The sequence below is a fragment of the Drosophila arizonae genome, chromosome 4 (genome assembly GCF_054131065.1).
Source record: "Drosophila arizonae isolate 15081-1271.41 chromosome 4, UAZ_ARI_1.0, whole genome shotgun sequence".
NCBI lineage: Eukaryota > Metazoa > Arthropoda > Insecta > Diptera > Drosophilidae > Drosophila > Drosophila arizonae.
Genome location: NC_142924.1, coordinates 5,766,835 through 5,784,773, shown reverse-complemented (window position 1 = coordinate 5,784,773; position 17,939 = coordinate 5,766,835). Strand labels below are relative to the sequence as shown.

The window sequence follows — 17,939 nt, the reverse complement described above, 5'->3', positions numbered from 1 at the left end:
TAGCTGTGACGGCACAGTCTATGCGATAGTACAATTTTCTGTTGCTTAGGACAACTGATTATCGATAAGATTATCGATAATTGCTTGGTAATTAATTGCAAACCGATTTCACAATATGAATTCACGTTCTCGTACAAAATTGAAAATTTAAACAAGTGAGTAACTTAATTCAATTGGCAATGATGACACAAAAACAGACGAATGTACAATTGAGCAAACAGTTATCTTGGCTGCTGCGTCATGGCGCTGAAAAGGAGGGATTCACAATGCAGCCAGATGGGTACGTCTGCGTTGCAGATATTTTACGGCATCCGCGGTACGGCGTCCAGTACAGCAAAGAAAAATTGCGGGAAATCGTTGCAGCGGATGCAAAGCAGCGTTATCAGTTGCGTTCAAATCCCGTAACGGGTGCAGAGGAGATACGCGCCAATCAGGGCCATTCGCTTAGAACTGTGCAGGCAGAGGCATGCATGGAGCGCATCAATAGCATCTCTCAACTGCCCGATCCCGTGGTCCATGGCACCTACTACAAAAACTGGGAGCACATCAAGACGGAGGGCTTGAAGCGCCTGACACGCAATCACATACACTTCGCCGTACTGGGCGGAGAAGGCAAAGCCGTGGTAAGCGGTTTTCGCAGCGATTGCCAAGTGCTCATCTACCTGGATGTGGCCAAGGTGCTAGCGGATCAGCTGGAACTGTATCGTTCCAGTAACAATGTGATACTATGTGCTGGCATTGCTGGTTGCATTTCTCCCAGTTATTTTCAGCGCGTTGTTGATAGACGAACGGGAAAGCCCTTGTCTTTCTAATTCCCGATCTGGTTTCTGTCTGTTTAACTTTATATGTAGATGTCGCATGCTTTGAGCTGTGCTTTGAGCTTTATTTCAAATGTGCCCCGTAAATAAAATAATGTACTAAGTTTGTGTTTTAATCAGTTGCTTTTAAAATTTGGTTTTTACAGAAATGAGCGACTTGGAGACCCGCACAAAGCCCTCCCAGGACGATTCGGTGCGCTGCAAGGTGTGTGAAGCTACCTTCAATACCCTACAGGATTGCCTGGCACATGAGCTGCTCAAGCACACAATAAAGCCGCAGAAGAAGCTGCGGAAATGCCTGGACGCAATCACAAAGCTATTTGCCAGCGAACAAATCCAATGCGAACGTCGCGTGCTGAAGGCGACTCTGGCCCAGGCGCCGGCCGGACAGCATTTGCGTGCCATATTGACATTCTATGCAGGCAATTGCAGCGAACTGTCGGCTTGCTTCTCCCAAGTGCGCGGCACCCTACAAAAACAGTTGCAGGGTAGAGTGAAAGTTTATCCCTTTGGCTCCCTTGTAACGGGGCTGGCTTTAAAAGGTTCGTACTGTCCAATCTCAACTGGCATCTTCCAGATTATGCTTATGTGTTCTTGCTCTTTAGATAGTGACATTGACTTGTTTTTGGAACAGACGGACGTTAGCTCGAATGCCATATCACATCGCCAATTGTTCAACAAGATCTACAATTTCTTGCGTCGCAGCGAATGCTTTCAGGATGTGTTCGCCATCCGGCATGCCCGTGTGCCCATCATACGCTGCAAGCACGTCTACAGCGGGCTGAGTCTGGACATCAATATGTCCAGTCCGAACAGCACGTACAATTCGCGCTTTGTCGCCGAACTGCTGGGCAGGGATGTGCGAATGCGTGAACTTTTCCTATTTCTCAAATTGTGGGCCAAGAAGCTGAAGATCATCGGCAGCGGCAGCATGACCAGCTACTGTCTGATCACCCTGATCATCTTTGGCCTGCAGCAGCAGAGGCTATTGCCATCGATTAAGCAGCTGCAGGCCCGATGCCCCGTCGTCGAGGTCATGGGCGTCAACTATGCCTACAGCTTCCAGCAGGTGCGTCCCATACCGGCCGACGTGACCTCTTTGGATCTCATATCCGATTTCTTTGCGCTATACCATAAAATGGACTTTGAGAGGAAGCTGTTGTCGCCCTACTTGGGCTATGCGCTGGATATCAACACAGCTTTCTCGGTGCCTGGCACTTTTCCCGAATATGAGCAGCAGCTGCAGGCGATGGCAAAGGCGACGGGCGAGCAGCCGGAGCCGTTTCAGAGTCAACGCTGCGTTTGTGTGCAGGATCCCTTCGAGATGCAGCACAATGTGGGCCAGTCCATTTCCATTACGAATCTCTGTTACCTGCGCGAATGTTTGGTCTTGGCCCATCAAGCGTGTTGCGATAAGAAGCTTGTCGCAGCGCCGGCAAAACTTTATGACTATTTAATATTTGGCCTGGCCGAGCAGCTATTGCAGAGCCAAAGGATAGAGCAGGGCCATCCTGCCAAGGTGCGAAGACAAGTGTCGACTAGGGAGCAGCAGCAGGACGCAGATAAACCCAAGATGGCGAAAACAACCCAGATTGTGGTCGACGCAGCACCGAAGTCATCAACTCCAGCACCAAAGCCTGCAAGAGAAGCAAAGCCAACGAAAGTTCCTACAACTGCTGACATGCCAACGGAACCGCCAGCAGAGCCGCCAGCGGAATCGCCAGCTAAATCAAATGATAAGTCCAAAGAAAGACTGTCCTCGACAAGTTCCGTGGATAATGGACCGGTCATGTCGATGCATGTCCACATACTGAAGCCCACGAATAACGACCTGAAGAGCTTGCGGGCGGATTTGCTCAGCAAAAAGACGAATACAGAGCAAACAATATTTTTCTATTGGGCCGAGTGCTATGTGGATGCGATCAAGGATATTCTAGTCAATATATATGGCTTAACGTTGAAGCAGATCGAGCCGAAAGAGGAGACCCAATCGATCGCTGCCCCTCAAACACTGCCGCCACAATATACCTGGCTGATCAATACCTCGGTGGATACTTGGAGTGCGCGAAACTTTCAACGCTCCACCAAACAGTCCTTCTTTGCCCAGCAGCTGCAGCAGACCATCGAGTTCATCAAAACGCGTCCGGCGAATGCGAATTTCGTAGTCAATCTGAACGGACGTTTCTCGGTGATCATTGGCGCCGACTACAAGGAGCTGCGGCTGGAACTGCAGCCGATGTCAAGCGATGCTCTGGGCCTGCAACGACACAGCCCATTGACCAAGTTCTTTAAATCCCTGAAGAACATGTTGTGCAACTACAATTTTAAGGAGAAAGTCATTAGCATGCAGTATCAGCGCTGAGCGCCAAATAGGCCAAGTCAAAAGAAAAAAGAAAAATCGAATATAGGATCGCCAAAAATGGAAAATACCAAACCAAATAGAACAAAAACAAGATACAAAAGAGACGAGGACAAGGAGATATTTTATGATGGAGGATATTATAGCAAATATTTGGGTAGCTGTGAGCTAAAATTGAAGAGAATTGCAATTGCGGCTAATAGGCAAATTAGGAGTATAATATCAATATTATATAGCTTTAGAGGAACATCTGTAAAATGTACATGGGAGGGATACAAATTTCTATAGACCTGATGTCCTATATATACATATATATATATATCTATATAAATATATATTAATATATATATGCCTATATACATATACATATACATATATATATACATATATATCGTACATATACAGTTTAAATTTTAGTTAACTGACGAATTTTTCTATCTGACAACGCTCACAATAAATTAGAAATTGCAATTCTCGACATAAAGAAATTTTTTGAGATCTTTACAAATTTCTTGTATATACATATATTAATTTCTCTGTTATTTTGCCATTAGGAATAAAAGGAAAGTGTTTGGTTTTACTTTTAAGAAACATTTGGTTAACTTTTTCACTAAGTTAATTATATGAATATAAGAAATATGTATTTAATATAACTCTTTATAAGTATGTGTAATTGGCACGGCAGTTTGCCGTAATTAAGTAATTATTTAGAACTAGACTTAAGTATTACAGATGTAAACTTATGATTAACTGCTTATATTATATTTATATACAAACATATACAAAGTAGTAGAAAAATGAGCAAAAAAGGTAATGTAAGGGTAGCTTGAAACATTCATCTATTAATATAATTATAGCTGAGACTTCCCTTGCCTCTAATATTTTATGTGTTCTTGCAATAGCAATACTTTTTGATGGTAAAGTCTTCCAGGCAGTCCGCCTCGCCGTTATACTCGTTGAGACGGCTCACCGATCCCGTCACGGTCAAACTCTCGTTGTCTGGCAGCAGATCGTTGAAGCGCACTGTCGCCTCGTAGAGCGCCTTGTTCGGGTTGGTGTAGAAGATGAGACGGTAGATCTCTATATGGCTGGGATACATATCCTTTAGGTACGCCTTGTAAGCTTCGCTCATGCTCAGCAGCGTCAGTGGCTGGCAGAGATGAGCCAGGCTGCCCTGACGGAAGCTTTTCACATAATCATTAAGGTACTGCACCACATGCTCGGCCATCTGTTGCACAACCTTGGAGTTCTTGTAGACTCTCTCGTACGGCCAGCAGGTGCACCAGTGGTCTTCAATGGCCACATCCTCGCAGCTGCGACTCAGCGGAACAGGCAGCAATAGGCTCTGGCACTGTGGGCAGTCCTTGGCCCCTCCCAGATCCTCCAGGCTGCCAGCTCGACCCGTCAGCGAAAGAATGTGCTTCAGTGTCATGTGCAAGTCGTAGGGCGTGGTCAGCCGATTGTAATTGAGACGCATTGATTCCTCAAACTCTGGGTTTCCATTTCTCAGGAATTCCGGCAACCAAATGAACAGGAAGGGCAATCGCTCCTCCATGTGACCCGACCAGGTGGAACGCGTTGGTCCAAATCGCAGTCCGTGATCACTGAAGAACACGACGATACTATTCTCCATTGTGCCCTGGGCCACCAGCCGTTGCATATATCCTCTCAGGTACTCGTCCATGGAGCTGGTCTGCGAGATGTCGCTGTGGCTGTGCGTGTTCGTCCAGAAGAAGCCGAAGAAGCTGTCGTTGTGGTATCGCCTGGCAAACTCCTGGGCATAGTTGTAGACATGCTCCGCCTCCGTCGCGTAGCCCACGCAATGGGGCATGCCCATCACATTGGAGCCTTCCAGCAGCTTCTCCGCCGCAAACAAATACGGTCGCATGTAGTAGTCCACGGGGGACTGCTGGAAGCCCCTCTTCATGTAGTTGAAAGTATTGATCCCAACCGCATCTTCGCCGTAAGCAGTCACATAGCCATGTTTCTGGAACAGCTTCCAGATGAAGTCACATTGGTCCAGGCCGTTTATCTCATAGGGATTACAGTGCTTCATGACAGTCGATAGATTGTAACCCACCAAGAGTGCCATAAGGTTGGGGAACGTATTATCATCGACCTGAGGTATGGGACTTTCAGTGTGATTCGATCTGGAATTCTAGGTCAATTGATGAGCTTACCTTGTTGTAGCCCGCCAGCTCGAACCAGTCGTTCTCGTAGAGGTACTGCGCTGTCTTGGGCATGGCTCGTATGAGGTTCACCCTCGAGATGCTATCGATGCCAATCATCAACACGCTGGGCACCCGTTTGCCTCGATCCTTCTGCGCCCAGTGCTTGAGTCTCCGTCGCACGGCGGATCTCTCCGGTATGGTCGGATGTCCATTGATATAGACTTGAGCCCCCTCCGTCCTGCATTTGACTATAACGCTCTCTGTCGTATTGGGCAGCTGTGTTCCACTCTTGAATTTCACACAAGGTGTATAGCTCACATTCATTTCGTTAACACGTTCTACGCCCATGTAGCAGCAGCTCATCGAGTTGGTCGGATCGGAGGCATTGATGTTTAGGACATAGCGCTGAGTAGTTGCATTGTAGTGGGTGGTAGTGAATGGTGGATAGGACTTGCAAGGCTTGTAGGTGACCCGCTCGAAGTGGCACATCACCTCAGGATCGTCCGGTTCGAGATCCAGAATTTTGCAGTGGTTGGTATCAACGAGAAAGTCTTTTGGCGGATATTTCAGTAATGTGGTACACAGATATCTGATAGAGCTACTCCATTACCTTCCAAGTCTAGGTCGTTAAACGGATAATCCTCTGGGTCGAGCACTTCTACGGGCCTCATCAAAAAGTAACAGAATGCAAAGATCAACAACAGGCAGAGCAGCTGATTCCGGCGCAGCACAATTTTGCGAAAACACCATAAGAGCGACGGCGCTTTTCTACATATAAATCCTTTCATTTTCTCCATATTGTCCGCGTACTCTAACTGTGACCTCTGCACAATGCCAATTTATTTATGATATAATCAAATATTGTGTGCCCTAAAATTTGATAATTTTTATTAAAGTTTCGATTTTGTCGTCTTCTCTACTACGATTGAAACAATTCTGTGAAGTACTGTAATTTCGATAAAGTGTACGCTATGGATATACTTTATTGCAATGAACTTAAAACTAGATATCGGTCCGTTCCTGTCTGTTCTCTCATCCGTCTGTCCGTTCGATCCGTCCATCCATCGGCCCATAAATCCGTCCGTTCGCTCTTCTATCCATATGTTCCAATTTCGATTCCTCTTTCCCTTTTCGCCGTTCATCTATTTAGACATAACGTAACAGATTTCGAATACTGGAAATAGAGTCCGTCTTGATCAGGCTAAACAATTTTGATTACGAAAGTCTATCTAGAAGAAAAGATAATTAGTAAATAAATAATTACAGGCTAAGCACAGTTAGGATCTGTGGTAGCTCTTACTCAAGATACTCCTCTAGTTCTCTCCCTGTTTTTTTGTCATTAGGAATAAAAGAAATTGTTTGGTTGTTATTTTAAGAAAAATCTATTTTCTTTGTTCTCACTAATTAGACAATTCTATGAATGTAACAAATATGTATTCAATATAACTATTTATAAACATGTGTATTTGATACAGCAAACTTAAGTATTATATATAATTAGACTCAAGTATAATCGATGTAAAATTTATAATAATTGAAAACTTGGCAAAGGTTTTAATTTTTATTTTACAATATATAAATTGGGAATTGTTTATAGAGATTTTAGATATATACACATATATAAATATATATAGAGTATTAGAAGAGTGAGCAAAAAGGGTAATGCAAGGGTAGTTTCATACAGTTTAGACTTAAGACATTTAGCATTCAATAATAAAGTGCCACAACTATTCAGACTACCCTCACCGCTAATTATGTACATGGTATCTATATGTATATATTTATATTTATAAGTATATATGTTTGTAAGTAAGTAAGTATTATCACGTTGCTGCTCTGGAAATGGTCCGAGTCTTTATACTTTCTACAGAGAGAGAGAGAGAGAGGACGTTACTACGCTAAGCCCTTAATAACTACATATAACGGCACTTGGGGGCTTAAGCCTAAACAATCATAATATCCATAATATCGGAGGCCATCATCAACCTCCTTTGCGCTTGCAATAGCAATACTTTTTGATGGAAAAGTCGTTCATGCAGTCCGCCTCGCCGTTGTACATGTTCAGACGACTCACCGAGCCCGTCACTAGCATATTCTCGGCCTCTGGCAGCTGCTTGTTGTAGCGCACTGTTGCCTCGTAGAGCGCCTTGTTGGGCGCGGTATAGAAGATGAGCCAATAGATCTCTATATGGCTGGGATCGTTGTCATTCGGATGCGCCTTATAGGCGGCGCTCATGCTCTGCAGCGACAGCGGCTGGCAGAGATGCGCCAGGCTGCCGTTGCGGAAGCTGCTCACATAGTCGTTTAGGTGCCGCACCACACGCTTCGCCAGCTGGCGGACAATCTTGGAGTTCTTGTAGACACTGTCGTAGGCCCAGCAGGTGCACCAGTGGTCTTCAATGGCCACATCCTCGCAGCTGCGACTCAGCGGAACAGGCAGCAATAGGCTCTGGCACTGCGGGCAGTCCTTGGCTCCTCCCAGATCCTCCTGGCTGCCAACTCGACCCGTCAGCGAAAGAATGTGCTTCAGTGTCAAGTGCAGGTCGTAGGGCGTGGTCAGACGATTCCGGTTTATATTCAGTGCATCCACAAACTCCGGATGTGCTTTTCTCACGAATTCCGGCAACCAAATGAACAGGAAGGGCAATCGCTCCTCCAAATGCCCCGACCCGGTGGAACGCGTTGGTCCAAATCGCAGTCCGTGATCACTGAAGAACACGACGATACTATTCTCCATTGTGCCCTGGGCCACCAGCCGCTGCATATATCCTCTCAGGTACTCGTCCATGGAGCTGGTCTGCGAGATGTCGCTGTGGCTGTGCGTGTTCGTCCAGAAGAAGCCGAAGAAGCTGTCGTTGTGGTATCGCCTGGCAAACTCCTGGGCGTAGTTATACACGTGCTCCGCCTCCGTCGCGTAGCCCACACAATGGGGCATGCCGAGCACACTGTTGCCACCCAGCAGCTTCTCCGCCGCATACAAATACGGTCGCATGTAGTAGTCCACGGGGGGCTGTTGGAAACCCTTCTTCAGATAATTGAAGGTATTGATCTTGATTGCATCCTCGCCATAGGCCGTCACGTAGCCATGTTTCTGGAACAGCTTCCAGATGAAGTCACATTTGTCCAGGCCGTTTATTGTGTAGGGATTACAGTGCTTCATGGCAGTCGACAGATTGTAGCCCAGCATTAGTGCCATAATATTAGGAAAAGTATTGTCATCAATCTATGACGGAGGAAGACTTTAGATGTAATTCGATCTGGGTCAACTGATGATCTTACCTTGTTGTAGCCCGCCAGCTCGAACCAGTCGTTGTCGTAGAGGTACTGCGCTGTCTTGGGCATGGCACGTATGAGGTTCACCCTCGAGATGCTATCGATGCCAATCATCAACACGCTGGGCACCCGTTTGCCTCGATCCTTCTGCGCCCAGTGCTTGAGTCTCTGTCGCACGGCGGATCTCTCCGGTATGGTCGGGTGTCCATTGATATAGACTTGATCCCGTTCCACCTTGCACTTGACAATAATGCTGTCTGTCGTATTGTCTAGTTGTGCGCCACTCTTAAATTTCCCGCAGGGCGTGTAGCTCACATCCGTTTCGCTAACACGCTCCACTCCCATGTAGCAGCAGCTCAGTTTGCTGCGCTTCTTCGAGTTGGTCAGGGCGGAGGCATCGATATTTAGGACATAGCGCTGAGTAGTTTCATTGTAGTGGATGGTGGTGAGTGGAGGATGGGACTTACAAGGCTTGTAGGCGACGCGTTTGAAGTGGCGCATCACCTCACGCTTGTACGGATCCAGATCCACAATCCGGCAGTGGTTGCTATAGACGAGATAACCTTTTGGCAAGAGGGTTGACGGATCAATCAGCTGATTAGTAGTGAGCTCCACGAATTGGTTAAGCTGTTGCGTTGTGGTTGCATTCAAATCGATAGCTGATTTCGTGTGGTTGTGTGGGTAGACGGACAAAAGGCGAAGCAAATCATGCAGGGAACACAAAAAGCGAAGGCCAACATAAAGCGTAAACAAACAACAAAACAAACAAAGACAGAAAACATACAAATAGAGGCAGATAATAAATAGTAGGGGCTGCTCAAATACCTTCCATGTCCAGGACATTCGACTGATGATGCACCTGCATATTGTCCAGATCCAAGACATCTGCCGGTCCAATCAGAAAGTAGGAGAAGACAAACATCAAGAACAGCCCGAGCACCAGCTTCCGTCGCAGCACAATTTGCCGAAAATACCAGAGAAGCGTCGGCGCTTGTCCAGGCTTAAAGCCAATGCCCATCAAGGCCGGCTCCTGGGCATCCTGGCTGCCTTCCTTGCCCTCCACATCGTCCGTGTAGTCCAGCAACGGCCTCTTGTCAGCCATTCCCATATTTAATTGAAATCAAATTGATGTTGCTTCATGTTGGGTTAACTTTTGTCTGTAAAAGCGCAAAGCAATGAAAGCTATGAAAGAGACATTATAGAGCAATGGGAATGACTGCGCACTACCCTGTAGAAATAAGTTACATTGATGTATATCTTATAGAGTCTAGCTGTAGAGTGCTTCAACAGATGAAAGAGTAGAGAATAAATAGTATATTAAATATTATTCAATTTCTCATGACATAAATACATAAACATGTTATACGTGCTACTCCTGCCTTTACGTGCTACTCCTGCTTTGTCTGCTCAGCTTGCCAATAGATGTTAGAGAAGAAAGTATACATGTAAGAGCTTTACAGTTGGGTCTTACTTATACAACACTCCATTTACAAGGTGAAATAGAGTGACATAACTATCGCTGCTACATACATACATATACATATCTATTCTAACTTCAACAGCTCTGAATACAAGAAAATGAAAGAGACGAAAACACATGTAAAAGAACTCCTCAATCGGATATTATCAACTCTGCAGTACTCTGTGACCTACGACTCTTGCACACATCTATCAGCAATTTGTTTGCGAACAGATGTAAGAGAAGAAAAGAACATGATAGTTGCTCTACAGTCGGCTCTTATCGACTGCATGATACTCTGTTTAAGCATTAATAATAATACTAGTAATTATAACTCTTAACTCTTTAAATGACTCTCTAAATATAGATTTGCTATAAATTTATTCAATTTAATGTGAATAAATGTGAAAGCTGATTAAGAAACATGAAAGATAATAAATATTGTGAGATTTGCTATTAGCAGTCACCTATTCTTTTTACAGTTATATAATATAATATAAATGTCAGCGCATTTGAAAAAAAGAATACAAACAAAATTGAATACATCAACAGGTAGTGATGACATATACATAAATGCCATAATGTCTTAAAGCCCATATACCCCCGGCTTTCTGTAAGCGTAGTATAAAATAGTTAATTGAACGAGCTAAACAAAAAATTCAAAAATAAGAAAAAATAAAAAGAAAAAGCAAAAATCATTGCGTGCTTTATGATATAAATAAATGTTTGTATATATATGTATATAGTATATAAATATATATTATATACCTATGCTTGCTTTGCGGCAAATTAAAAAGTGATTTAATATTTCAAGGTACAGTAAAAATTAAGAGAGAAATATAAAAACCATAATGAATTATGCAAAATGGTAATTAGCCACAAATTACCTTTATATATACACATGGGAAATCATCAAATTATTGAGACATGAAATATACATATAGACAATTTCTGATTGACTAACAGGTGCTCTGTAATTCTCAGTATTCAGTATTCACTTATTGACAACTTCTTTAGTTTTGAATTTCAAACAGTTGTTCGAATTCCCACTTAGTCATAAATTAATGGAACTCAGATTTGTGTGTAAAATGTGGTGATAACTTGCTATGTGTTTTTTATGCATATATGTGTATATATAACTGAATATTAGAAGCAACAACCTTATCACCGAAATAGCGGCGGATGCAATTTATCGTTTTTATTTAAGAACTGGTTCTGAATTTTAAGATAAAAGCAAATAGGTTTGTGGTTTCCGTTCCATTAAAATTCTCTTTCTTTGTATATTGTTTTTTGATTTTCTTTGTAAATATACATTAGGAATGTATTTGAAATAATAGAAAATGTTTATAGAAGATGGAAAAACAAATAATAAGAAATAATAATAAAAAATTGGCTGTCTAATAAAAAATAAATATTTTTTTTATACGACAATTTTTTAGATTAAAATAGAATTGAAACGGAAATAAATTAATATTAAATGTATGTGTAATAAAAATAATAAAAAAAATTTTAAATAAAATAAAAATGTAAAAAAAATATTTATAGTTATATTTCTACTCTTTAATTAACTATAATAAAGTAATATTTAGTACAAACAAAATATTTTAATAATAATAAAATAAAAAGATTTACACAATTAAAAAATTTGCATAACATTTAATATTTACATTTCCATCCGTCACGTCAGTGATTACTGCATTTATAGCTATTTGCTTATAATAGTAAAGAATGTCATCAATAAATTTGCATGCTTGACTCAGCAGTTAGTTGGGGCCATTCTGTTTTGGTTGAAGTTCAACGCATAATATATGTACGTAAATATATATTTCTTTTATATAGTTTTATTTATTTGTATATCATTTATTTCGCATATTTGTTTTGGCTTGCAAATGCTGCAGCTGCTTTGTGGGTCGTCTATGTTTAGAATGGGGCACTGCACTGCACTAAATGTCTGTCTGTCTGTCAGAGTGTCTCTCTGTCCGCTCACGTATTCACTGCCAAGAACGAATTGTAATTTGCATTGCATAAATATTAGCCAGTTCGATCATTTTATAGCTTATATAGAATGATCATCATAATGAGAAGTGGCACAAGTATACATACATATATTAATATATAATAATACTTCATATGTATTTTTTATCTAAATTGTCATCATCAACATCATCTCACGCTCTGCACTTCGTTTAACTAATTTCGGAAATTGAAATTGTAATTGAAATTGACATAAATTGAAATCAGAAATTTAATGCGCGTCTCTTGGCGCTGCGTACCGTACCGCTTCGACCGATCCGAAACAATATACAAAACACAACTACAAAATAACAGCAAAAATACTCAGATACAAAGCGAGACTGTTTAGCTGCAATTCCCGACGAAAGCGAATGCGGGCTGCTCGTGTGTCTGTCTAGCCAGCAACACGAATTTACGAACCGCCTCGGCGCTGTGTTTATCTTTCCATTGAATTTTTGTTTAGTTTCTGCTGCACGCTCGTCCCAGGCTGAATCGTTGTCTATGCCTAGGTTTAATTCATGATTCGGTATCATTGGATTATCACACAACAATGTTGCAAGCTTGGTTTGATATACCCTAGGATTGTAGCTCGAAACTCTTATTCTTGGATTATTTGCTATTCATTATTAGGACAAACTATTTGGTGTTTATTTATTTTTTATTTATACAAATTTAAGTTTTTTATTTCCTATTGTGATTTATAATTCAGATTTAGCTTCAATCATATACTTATTCGTATCTCCCACCACAGCTTACATAATAAATACTAAATTTGTAGTCTTTATTTTAGTTCATTTTTTTTATAGTTTTTAGTTAGTTTTTATTTTTTTTTATTTTTTATTATTATTTGTTTGAATAAACTCAGTCATAAACAAACCAAAAAATATATATTTTTAGAGCTCATCAACAAAAATGTTATGAATCTCAGCGTAGCTCAAACACCTTGAGCATTTGTATTCTTAATGGGGGTTTCTTTTTCGTTTTATCTGTCTCTCTCCCACTCATTCATGTAGCAACAATGATTGATTATCTAATATGCTCGATTGCTGGTTTTAGCATCACGATTTCCTATGACACAATAGTTTCTGCTGCTTGCCCATCGAAAGAGATATTAAAATGTAATTGAAGATAAAAAAAAATATAAATAATGATGAACTTCCAGCAGAGTTATGAATGTATGTATATATGTATGTATATACACACACATACAAAGTATATATACATCTTTGCATAAATAATTCCCACGAAAGCATCAAATAATTGTAGCTAGTCAGCAGTGTTGTGTTACACTGGACAACAACAGTTTGGTTACTTGGGTAATTCGATATGATTCCGATATTTTTCCAATTTTGATATTATTTGTATTGCATTTTGTTTAGGTTAAATCCATAAAGTATGAATTTGTTTATTGTTTATTTGACAATGCATTTACAGGAGGATCGCTGATCAAAATGAAAATGCAAGCTGACTACAGCTCGATGTACTTAAAATAAAAATTTTGTGATAGAGCTAGTTGACGTAAAAGTAGATTTTTGAGTTTCTGATAATTCTGGCAGATCTAGGGCGAGACTTGAGAAAGAGAATTAACAAAAAGATTTACAGCTGATCTATAAAAAGATTTGAAGGTAATTGCTTGAAAGAATTTGGTGCATCTAAATTGTACATTAAATAAATATACAGTCAGAGTCTAGAAATGCATTTTTTCTATAGATCTGCCTCTGTTCTGGTGACTTAGAGATTTATTTGGAGACGCCTCAAAAAGTACATTTTTTTTTTACATAGACTGGAGGTATTTCTACACATAGAGAGCAAGCACGTCATCAATAAATGTGGAGGTGGAACCAAAGCTAGAGGTAGAAAAGCCCACTGGACATTATTTCGAATTGTACCTGCCTGGTAGGCAGTTTTAATTACTATTGTCAAACCTATGTTGTTTCAATTTCCACTCGCTTGCATGCCGATTCTATCATTATTGTGAGCCACATTTTCTAATGCAGTTTGGTTGTTGTTGAAAACTAATTAAAATACTATTGTAAAATAACTGTAAGAACTCGCACAAACTTTTTGTTATAATTATCCATAAAATGAACTCAACTGCTTACACAAACTGTATGAATAGATAAGGTCAATTGTTTATTGTATATTGCATTCTAATTTTATTATTATTATTTTTTTTTTTCTGTGGTTCAACTGCAAGAAACAGGCGGCAAATGAGTCATGAATGCAGCTTGTTAAATGGAGCACGTACTATGGCTGTGTATGTATATGTGCACCTATATATGTGTAGGTATGTCGAGGACATAGTGACGTAGTAAAACACCCATACACACTCGCACACTTGTTCAGTTGCTATTGAAACGTATTCAGTTGCAGCGTCAGCGTAAAAACTACAAAACATTGCTGTGACACAATAGATACTAACAAGCTGCGCGTACTCGAGTACACACACACACACACACACACACCAACACGCAGATACACCACCCACTGAGACGCACACAAGTGTAGAGAACTTTTTCGCAACAATTTTCTTTTCTTTTCATTTTTGTTATTTTTGTTTTGTTTTTGGTTTGTTCAATTTCTGTTTAACAACTGCACTCACGTGTTTGCATTTGCTTTTCTGCAGCTCTTTATTGATTGCAACAATATGTTGTAATATAATAGGCAAGCCTCTTGTTTTAATTACACTGCACACGCACACACACACACAAGCACAGAGACGCGCGCCAACGTACGCGACGCTCGCATGTCCTGCTGCAGCGGCCTGCAAACAGTTAATAACAAAATTCAAAATATTTTTGCAAGCTGGCGCCAGCGAGGCTGAGGCGTTCGCTTGTGAATGTGAGAGTGTGAGAGCTTTCACACATTCACAACAGCCAGCGGAACAGAGCGACAGAGAGAGAGAGAGAGAAAAAGTGAGGCTGCAATTTGTGCGCGTCGCCTGAAAGCGTGCAATGTTTATTTGCTTGTCGCCTTCGTTTGCGGCGACTGCGCAGTCAGCGCCGACGCTGTCTGCGTGTCGCTCTCTCTCTTTGCTTCTCTCTTCGGCCAATCAGCGCACACCACCTGTTGCATGCCCTTCGAGTATTTATTAGCGACGTGCCTCTCACTGTGAGAGGCCTGAGCTGTGCAGGAGTATGCGTGTGCATGTGTGTGTGTGTATGTGTGATATTTGTGGCACGTGCTGAAAACAAAAACAAAGCTTACGTTTGCCGCTGAGCAGTCAATGAATGCCTGTATAAATTTATAGCATACAATTCGGCGCACGTTAAAAATGAAAATTATATTGATTAACAAACTTTATTAATATTTCATTAAAATTCTTGTTATTTTACTATAAATAGTTCGTTTCACTATAGCTTTTTCTGGGCTGATTGCGACAATAACAATATCTGATCATTGGATCTCTGCCCAGGCAACCTATGTAGCCCCTATAGGAATTGAGTCGACTCACAGAGCCAGTCAAACGTATTTTGTTGTGCTTCGGCTGAAGCTTGTCATAACGCAATGTTGCCTCGTACTTGGCATAGTTCGGTAATGTTGTTAGGGTGAGCATATAGATTCGCACGTGTCTAGGATCGAATGCATTGGCGTCTGCCCTGTAGGCATGTTCAATCTGATTCAGCTGGAGAGGCTCACATCGATTTAAATAGCTGCCGTTGGCCAAGAGGCTATTAATGTGTTCGACTGTGTGCTGGGCTAGTCTGGTCAGAATTTTGTCCGTCGTTCGCTTGAACGTTCTGCACGTGCACCAGTGATCCTCAATGGAAACATCCGCGCAGCTGCGATTCAGCGGAATAGGCTTAAATAGGCTCTGGCACTGCGGGCAGTCCTTGGCTCCACCCAGATCCTCCTGGCTGCCAACTCGACCCGTCAGCGAAAGAATGTGCTTCAGTGTCAAGTGCAGATCATAGGGCGTGGTCAGGCGTTTGCGATTCACACGCAGCGCGTCCACAAATTCTGGATACGCCTGTCTCATAAATTCCGGCAGCCAGATGAACAGGAACGGCAATCGCTCCTCGAAATACCCGGACCAGCTATCTCGGGTCGGTCCAAAACGTAAGCCATGATCACTGAAGAAGATAACAATACTATTCTCCAGGATGCCCTGTGCCACTAGACCCTGCATATATTCTTTCAGATACTCATCCATGGACCTGGTCTGTGAAATGGTGTCATGGCTGTGCGTGCTCGTCCAGAAGAAGCCGAAGAAGCTGTTGTTAAGATAACGATTTGCAAACTCCTGGGCATACTTATAAACAGTTATTGCCTCCAACTCAAAGCCCACGCACTCAGGCAGAAAATCATGTATAAATCCACCAAGCTGCTTCTCTGCCACAAACAAATACGGACGCAAGTAATGGTCGACGGGTGGCTGCTGGAAGCCCCTCTTCATGTAGTTGAAAGTATTGATCTGAACCGCATCTTCGCCGTAGGCCGTCACATAGCCATGTTTCTGGAACAGCTTCCAGATGAAGTCACATTGGTCCAGGCCGTTTATCTCATAGGGATTACAGTGCTTCATGACAGTCGATAGATTGTAACCCACCAAGAGTGCCATAAGGTTGGGAAAAGTATTGTCTTCGATCTGTGTCGGAGTCAGACTTTAGCTATGATCCGATCTGGGCCATTAATCGAGCTTACCTTATTGTAGCCCGCCAGCTCGAACCAGTCGTTGTCGTACAGATACTGGGTTGTCTCGGGCATGGCGCGAATGAGATTTAGTCTCGAGGTGCTATCGATGCCTATCATTAGGACGCTGGGCACACGCTTGCCTCGATCCTTCTGCGCCCAATGCTCGAGTCGCTGCCGCACGTCGTATCGCTCAGGTATGGTGGGATGCCCGTTGATATAGATTCGCTCATAGTCAGTCTGACAGCTGACAATGACGCTATCCGTAGTATTAGATAGTTCAGTTCTGCTAGTGAATGGCTGGCATTCCGTTAACTCGATGTAATCGTCACTGATTCGCTCCACGCCCTTGTAGCAGCAGCCGAATGAGTGCTGCACGTTGTATTTGGGAAAGGCAATAGGATCGACGCTCAGAAGGTAGCGTTGAATGCTGCTCTCGTAATGCACTTGGGTGAGTGGGGGATATGGCTTACAGGGCTGGAGCTCTGTATCGTTGAAAAGCATCATTATCTCGTATTTGTATGGATCGCGATCTATAATCTTGCAGTAATCGGAGTATACGAGGTAACCTATTGATAATGAAATAGAGGTATGAACCATAATCAATTATCGGATAACGATCCATGGGGGACTCTAACAAACCTTGCGGTTCCTCTTTAACTCTCGATTCAATTACTTCTTTTGCATATTTATAGTTTGGCTCATCAAGTCCAACTAGGTAATAGCATACGAGATATAATATCGGAATCAATAAAGTGACTAAAATGTAAACGTTTTTGCGTTGCCACAATGTCTTACGAAAGAACCAGATAAGTATTGACTTGTATGAAATCGATTGTTGTGAAGATGGTTTCGTCGATCCCTTGCTGGACTCAATTAGCGGTTGACTCTCCATTTGCCTTATGCTTTAACCTTTTTATATATACTAGACTATATATAAAAATAATACAAATAAAAAATGTGGTATTTGGTTTTGATTTAAAACTTTGTAAAATAAGTCAAATTTGAAGTTTAACAAAAATGGAACTCATTTAAAAGTTCTCCGATTTGGCTGTGAAAATAGTAGTAGAAGAGAAGTAGTGTTAGTTACGACTAGAAATGACAGTACAGATAGGAGCCAATATAGTAGTAGGCAGAACGAAAAAAGTAGTAAACATAGAAGTAGAAGTTGAAGAGTTAGAATAAGAATGGGAGTACGAATAAGAGTTCGTCTA

At 41.8% G+C, this 17,939-nt stretch overlaps 5 protein-coding genes across 19 annotated transcripts; 2 read left to right on the top strand and 3 right to left on the bottom strand.

The window, feature by feature from the left end:
• The first annotated feature begins 36 nt into the window (after nt 1-36).
• mkg-p (monkey king protein) lies at nt 37-4,056 on the top strand. Of its 3 annotated transcripts, none has more exons than XM_018008861.2 (3): nt 37-155; nt 965-1,360; nt 1,424-4,056. In XM_018008861.2, the coding sequence occupies exons 2-3, from the start codon at nt 967-969 to the stop codon at nt 3,178-3,180; spliced, it is 2,151 nt and encodes a 716-aa protein (XP_017864350.1). In that variant the 5' UTR covers nt 37-155; nt 965-966; the 3' UTR covers nt 3,181-4,056. The 3 variants fall into 3 exon arrangements, with proteins under 3 accessions (XP_017864350.1, XP_017864349.1, XP_017864348.1); XM_018008860.2 differs by having other exon boundaries at nt 140-280; XM_018008859.2 differs by lacking the exon at nt 37-155 and adding an exon at nt 815-900.
• On the top strand, nt 180-934 carry Tpt (tRNA 2'-phosphotransferase). The gene has a single exon (XM_018008864.2). It carries the CDS (start codon nt 180-182, stop codon nt 810-812), a length of 633 nt encoding a protein of 210 aa, XP_017864353.1. The 3' UTR covers nt 813-934.
• LOC108612242 (uncharacterized) lies at nt 3,897-6,655 on the bottom strand. The gene is made up of 3 exons (XM_018005118.2): nt 5,959-6,655; nt 5,358-5,899; nt 3,897-5,296 (listed from the first exon to the last, which is right to left on the bottom strand). The coding sequence occupies exons 1-3, from the start codon at nt 6,143-6,145 to the stop codon at nt 4,061-4,063; spliced, it is 1,965 nt and encodes a 654-aa protein (XP_017860607.1). The 5' UTR covers nt 6,146-6,655; the 3' UTR covers nt 3,897-4,060.
• Nucleotides 6,656-6,872: 217 nt separating this feature from the next.
• On the bottom strand, nt 6,873-14,910 carry LOC108614379 (uncharacterized). Of its 12 annotated transcripts, none has more exons than XM_089467831.1 (5): nt 14,696-14,910; nt 11,748-12,074; nt 9,447-9,778; nt 8,628-9,280; nt 6,873-8,571 (listed from the first exon to the last, which is right to left on the bottom strand). In XM_089467831.1, exons 3-5 carry the CDS (start codon nt 9,727-9,729, stop codon nt 7,330-7,332), a joined length of 2,178 nt encoding a protein of 725 aa, XP_089323957.1. In that variant the 5' UTR covers nt 9,730-9,778; nt 11,748-12,074; nt 14,696-14,910; the 3' UTR covers nt 6,873-7,329. The 12 variants fall into 12 exon arrangements, with proteins under 12 accessions (XP_089323957.1, XP_089323956.1, XP_089323961.1 ...); XM_089467830.1 differs by lacking the exon at nt 14,696-14,910 and adding an exon at nt 12,184-14,665; XM_089467835.1 differs by lacking the exon at nt 11,748-12,074 and having other exon boundaries at nt 9,447-9,803.
• Nucleotides 14,911-15,357: 447 nt separating this feature from the next.
• On the bottom strand, nt 15,358-17,756 carry LOC108614381 (uncharacterized). 2 transcript variants are annotated; one of them, XM_089467839.1, is made up of 4 exons: nt 17,524-17,756; nt 17,368-17,439; nt 16,738-17,294; nt 15,358-16,681 (listed from the first exon to the last, which is right to left on the bottom strand). In XM_089467839.1, the coding sequence occupies exons 1-4, from the start codon at nt 17,618-17,620 to the stop codon at nt 15,428-15,430; spliced, it is 1,980 nt and encodes a 659-aa protein (XP_089323965.1). In that variant the 5' UTR covers nt 17,621-17,756; the 3' UTR covers nt 15,358-15,427. The 2 variants fall into 2 exon arrangements, with proteins under 2 accessions (XP_089323965.1, XP_017863970.1); XM_018008481.2 differs by having other exon boundaries at nt 17,368-17,755.
• Between the last annotated feature and the right edge of the window lie 183 nt (nt 17,757-17,939).